The sequence below is a fragment of the Rhinoraja longicauda genome, chromosome 30 (genome assembly GCF_053455715.1).
Source record: "Rhinoraja longicauda isolate Sanriku21f chromosome 30, sRhiLon1.1, whole genome shotgun sequence".
Taxonomy (NCBI): domain Eukaryota; kingdom Metazoa; phylum Chordata; class Chondrichthyes; order Rajiformes; family Arhynchobatidae; genus Rhinoraja; species Rhinoraja longicauda.
The window spans coordinates 23,988,494-23,994,493 of NC_135982.1; the positions used below are offsets into that span (position 1 = coordinate 23,988,494).

At 40.3% G+C, this 6,000-nt stretch overlaps 1 protein-coding gene across 3 annotated transcripts in view; it reads right to left on the bottom strand.

Moving 5' to 3' along the window:
• The window catches only part of LOC144608075 (matrix remodeling-associated protein 8-like), a 38,039-nt gene extending 32,431 nt beyond the window's left edge, over positions 1-5,608 (bottom strand). For all 3 annotated transcript variants that reach the window (XM_078425369.1, XM_078425370.1, XM_078425368.1), the window contains exon 1: positions 5,250-5,608. In XM_078425369.1, coding sequence (XP_078281495.1) covers positions 5,250-5,298 — 49 coding nt within the window. In that variant the 5' untranslated portion in view covers positions 5,299-5,608. The remainder of the gene's footprint in view (positions 1-5,249) is intronic.
• Positions 5,609-6,000: the final 392 nt, after the last annotated feature.

Genomic DNA, 6,000 nt, shown 5'->3' on the forward strand with positions numbered 1-6,000 from the left:
GGGAGAACCAGTCGATGTGTTATATCTGGACTTTCAGAAGGCCTTCGACAAGGTCCCACATAGGAGATTGGTGTACAAACTTAAAGCACACGGTATTGAGGGTTCAGTTTTGAGGTGGATAGAAAATTGGTTGGCGGACAGGAAGCAAAGAGTAGGAATAAACGGGTCCTTTTCAGAATGGCAGGCAGTGACTAGTGGGGTACCGCAAGGCTCAGTGCTGGGACCCCAGTTATTTACAGTGTATATTAATGATTTGGACGAGGGAATTGAATGCAATATCTCGAAGTTTGCGGATGACACGAAGCTGGGTGGCAGTGTTAGCTGCGAGGAGGATGCTAGGAGGCTGCAGAGTGACTTGGATAGATTAGGCGAGTGGGCAAATGCATGGCAGATGCAATATAATGTGGATAAATGTGAGGTTATCCACTTTGGCGGCAAGAACAGGAAAGCAGAATATTACCTGAATGGTGACCGATTGGGAGAAGGGGAGATGCAATGTGACCTGGGTGTCATGGTGCACCAGTCATTGAAAGCAAGCATGCAGGTGCAGCAGGCAGTGAAGAAAGCGAATGGTATGTTGGCATTCATAGCAAGAGGATTTGAGTTTAGGAGCAGGGAGGTTCTGCTGCAGTTGTACAGGGCTTTGGTGAGACCGCACCTGGAGTATTGTGTGCAGTTTTGGTCTCCTAACCTGAGGAAAGACGTTCTTGCCTTAGAGGGAGTACAGAGAAGGTTCACCAGATTAATCCCTGGGATGGCGGGACTTGCATATGAGGAAAGACTGGATAGACTGGGCTTGTACTCGCTGGAATTTAGAAGACTGAGGGGGGATCTTATAGAAACACATAAAATTCTTAAGGGGTTGGAGAGGCTAGATGCGGGAAGATTGTTCCCGATGTTGGGGGAGTCCAGAACCAGGGGTCACAGCTTAAGGATAAGGGGGAAGTCTTTTAGGACCGAGATGCAAAAACATTTCTTCACACAGAGAGTGGTGAGTCTGTGGAATTCTCTGCCACAGAAGGTAGTTGAGGCCAGTTCATTGGCTATATTTAAGAGGGAGTTAGATGTGGCCCTTTTTGCTAAAGGGATCAGGGGGTATGGAGAGAAGGCAGGTACAGGCTACTGAGCTGGATGATCAGCCATGATCATATTGAATGGCGGTGCAGGCTCGAAGGGCCGAATGGCCTACTCCTGCACCTATTTTCTATGTTTCTATGTTTCTATATTTGCAATAGCAAATTACTCAGTGTTCAAGGAACCATCTGAGTTAAGCAATGAATTTGGAAGAAAGGAAGAGTTGTGGTCATCAAATATACTTGATAAGGGCTCACCAAATATGTTTAGGTTTTGAGGGTTTTATTGCAAAATATTATCTGATTTATTCAGCATTTTCTGAGGACGTGACAAAGGAAATCGGTGAGGGTAGGGCAGTAGCTTGTATCTACTTGGATTTTAGTAAGGCATTTGATAAAATCCCCCAAGGTTGGCTGATCCAGAAGGTTAAGATGCGCAGGGTTAACAGTGACTTGGTTGTATTGATTCAGAATTGGCCTACTGACAGAAGGTGGAGGAGTATGGTGAAAGGACAATATTCAGACTGGATGTCTGTGACTAATGAAGTTCTGGAGGGATCGATGCTGGGACCTCTGCTGTGAGATATATGTATAAATTACTAGGACAAAAACATAGACAGGCTGGTTAGTAAGTTTGCAGATGACCCCAAGATTGCTGAGGTCGCAGACATGAGGAAGGCTGTCAGAAGATACAGTGGGATTATGGATCAGCTGCAGAAATGGGCGGAGAAATGGTTGATGATGTTTAATCTAAGCGTGTGAGATGTTGCACTTTGGAAGGTCGAATTTTCAAGAGAAAATATACAATTAAAAGCATGACCTTTATGCATATGTGCTTTTGTAGGTCAGAGCATTGAGTATAATAGTCAGAAAATAATGATGGAGCTTTATAGGACTTTGGTTGGAGTATTGTGTGAAATTCAGGTCACCCCATTACAGGAAGGATGTGGAGGCTTTGGAAAGGGTGCAGAGAAGGTTTAACAGAATGATGCCTGAATTAGGGAATTTTAGTCACAGGGAGAGGTTGGACTGACTGGATTGCTTTCTCTGGAATGCTGGAGGTTATGGCGAAACATATAAAATTATGAGAAGCATAGAGAGGGTAAACAGTCAGAACCTTTTTCCCAGGATGGAAAAGTCAAATGCTAGAGGGCATTTGATAGAATGATAAGGTGAGAAGAGTAAAGTTTAGATGTGAGAGGAGATGTGCCGGGCAAGTTTGTTTTACGCAGAGGATTACAAGTGCCTGGAATGTGCTGCCGGGGCTGTGCTTGAGACAGATATTTAAGAGACTTTTGAACAAGCGTAATGATGTGCAGGAAATTTATGGATATGGATTATGTGCAGGCAGATAAGAGTTTGCCTTGGCATCATGTTTGACACAGACATTGTGGGCTGAAGGGCTTGCTCTTGTACCGTACTGTTCCATGTTATATTCCTATTATTGTTATACACTTGCTGACAGAGAGGTTTCACTATTTGTCTGTCTCCTTTATTGCTACGTCAAGAGTTAGAAATACAGTACAAGCAATCATTTCCACAAAACTATATATTTGTTCAGTTATCATTTTAATCCTGCCCATCCAGCAGGAGAGCCATGCAGTTGACATCATATGGAAAAACTGGAACTTCTTTACAAACTCAGACTCTTTCTCACATGTTTCAATTTTTACACCCAATTTAATACCTTCCCTTAAATCGTTGGCATCTTACATGAAATGTGTCACAGGAAGATTACCAGATGGGCAGAGAAAAAGATTCACGGATGTGCTCAAAGCCTCCATGAAAATATGCAATATTCCCTGACTTTAGAGAATTTTTGGTCCATGATTGTTCAAAATGGACGAGCAGGATTAAGATGGTATTGAGAACCTTGACACCATGCACTAGGTAAATACAGAAGCCTTGCATTAATGGCAGAATGTGTACACCATCTCACAAAATTACCCACTTGTCTAGACTGTCATGCATCTTCTGTCCCATCTGTGGAAGAGTTTGCATTTCTCACATTGGTTTCATCAGTGATCTCAGGACCAATAAAACCCAAATTAAACATATCATCCCTGATCCAAGAAGAAGATACCATATCGCCTGATGCCTACAAAGAACTACTGTTTTTTACTGGATTTTTCCATTGAGAAGCTTATCAGGAGGAATATCCAGACCATGTGGTCCATGGAGATGTTTTGTTTCAATTTTTTACTTGCTTGTAAGACCAGAAACAACAGGCATGCACAAATACATCCCCATTGAAGCTCCACTGATCATTTAATTGTCAAGAATGATTCATTCCACGATAAGGCATTTCACTGCTTCCTGGACAGCTATTGCTGCTGCTGCTTACTTGTTTTGTGGAGGCATGTGCTGTACCTACAGGAATAATGCTCAGGAGTTAAAATCTTCAAGGCCACTTATTATCAGTCAGATGATTTGGTTGTTGCTTTAGACCCTAGCTGAAAATCAAAGATTTAATTTTTTCAACTTTTCTTCCCAATGCTCCTGTAGCTTTGACTCATGTAAGGGTACAGGTTCTGGAATCGCCTTTGAATTCACCAACATAAAAAAGAGTGTGGATCTAAATTCAACACTGGGCAAATAATATCTAAACCCAATCCTGGCATTCTCTAATCAAGAGCAAGAACCTTACTCAAAGATTTCCCCTTCCAATGTCAAGTACACTGAAGTAAATTGTGGTCAAGAAATAAGTAAATAATCTACAATGGAAATAGATATATCTATATTCAAATATGCTTGAATGAGCGTTTTTTATTCTGTGCCTTCTGATCTAATTTTGGGTACAGGTATGTATAAACTAGCCAGATGCCTTTAAAAGGAATCTCATGAGGGAACTGTTGGGGTATGCAGAGAATTGAGAGTGAGTTTGTTGGAAACTGCTGACACCTTGAAAAGAACAGTCTGTTAACTCAAGGTTATAATTGATAAAACCCAAAGCAGAACTGTGAATAACAACCCCTTATTAGGGTGAAGGTAATGAGGTAATGCCAACAGCCCGCTGAGATCAGGACCAATAAGGAAGGGATATGACACGGGTGATTGGTTTTGAGCCAGTAAGAAGCACCACAGAGATTGATCGCCTATTTATCTTCTGTAGACTTTTAGCTGTGTCCTGCAGATCTTTTAGTCTGTCTTAGAATGCTTCATTCTGACACCATGTGCCTAAGTAAAAAGTTTTAAAATGCTACTACTGGACTCAGTGTATCATTGAGAATTCAATGATCTAACAGGAAAATTTTCCCAATAAAAAGCCTGAAATCAAACAGAAAAGCATTAGAGTCTAAGGAGGGACCTGATAGATGTATATAAAATTATGAGAAGCAGAGAGAGGGGAGATAGTATGAAGCTTTTTTGAATGACAGAGATATATAAGACCAGAGGGCACAGGTTTACTGGTGAAGAGTGAGAGGCTTCAATGCATTCTGACGAATAATTTATATTTCACCTTGATGATGATAGCAATCTGTAACTCTGCCTGAGAAGGTGATGGAGGCAGGTACTCTCACAACATTTAAGAAAAATTTGAACAAGCACTTGAATTGCCAAGGCAATGTTGGCTACAGATGAAGTTCTAGTAAATGGGATTGGTATAGATAGGTACTTGATGGTAGATGAACATGGTGCCAAAGGGCCCATTTTAGTGTAGCGTGACTCCCCTAGATCCCTTTGCACTGCTCCATGAAATATGAAAATAGGTGCTGTGTTGGTTGGATGCAAAATCAGATTTAATTATTCCATCAAATACCCAAGGCAAGGTAAAGCACAAGTTACATTTAAATTCCACTAACTGAACAGTCCAGTTCTAAATATGCAGAAGAGTTCTAAAATGATCATAAACATCACATCAATTTTATCATAAACTCTGCCACTTTATTCGACAGCTGCTTTACTTATTTAAAAGCTTATGGCAATGTCTATCTGACCTTCAATTCGTTCATCAGAAATAATCACGTAAACAAGTCACCAGTACACCATACACATGCATACCATTTAATTCAGATATCCTAGCCAGTAAACTTTCGTCTTGCAATTGCTTCTTTCAAAAGTTACTGAATTACATAGAAAAAGGAACGTTTTGAATCTTGACACAAAAGTAAGATTTAAGTCTCTGAACTTTTAACTAAATATCTTTAAGTTTTAAAAAGTTATAAAAATTCTTACCTTTTAAGAGCAGGAAATGCCACAACAGCAGTTTTACTAACTGTCGCATTATCTCCTTTTCTTCAGTAAATGTTTCACGGTTGTTTCAATTTAAAAAAATCATAACATCATCACAGCATTTTGTTGCAAAAGACCCAGATGTTTTTCGTCCAAAAGGGAACTGTTTAAGTTTGGATATTTCTTTTATCAGGAAATGGTGGGAGAGATTGGATGGTGGGGGTGTCCTGTCGGTAAAGGTTTTCTGTTGTGGTAACACCCTTAAACCAAATGAGTCTTTTTTTACTCCAATTAATTACGACGTCTCTGCTGTTTCTAACTTCAGCAGGGTGTAATGTGACTCTCCTGTTAATCGGACTGCTCTGCACGGCTCCAGATCCAAAGCTGTCTTTTCTTCTTTCTGTATGTGTGTTATTAATTTGCTGGGAGTTGGAACAGCTTTCACTTGAACCAGCCTTATTTGACTCCGGGCCATAAAACTACTTGAGACTTTTTGGTTTTGTTTATTTTCCCCTTTAATCTGCCCCTTGATTACAGGCCTGAAATTGCCTTATGTAAACCTCAACCTTGATCTTTTAAACCTACATATGATGATAGTGAAGTTCAACAACAACATGGGGTAGAAAATATACACTAAGATGGAGCTCTGCAGAGAACTCATGCTTGTTTGCCCTTGTATCTTTGGTGCAAAATTTGAACATATTTGCTGACAAAAGCATGTGCATTTTAAAATTGTGAATCATATTAATTTCTC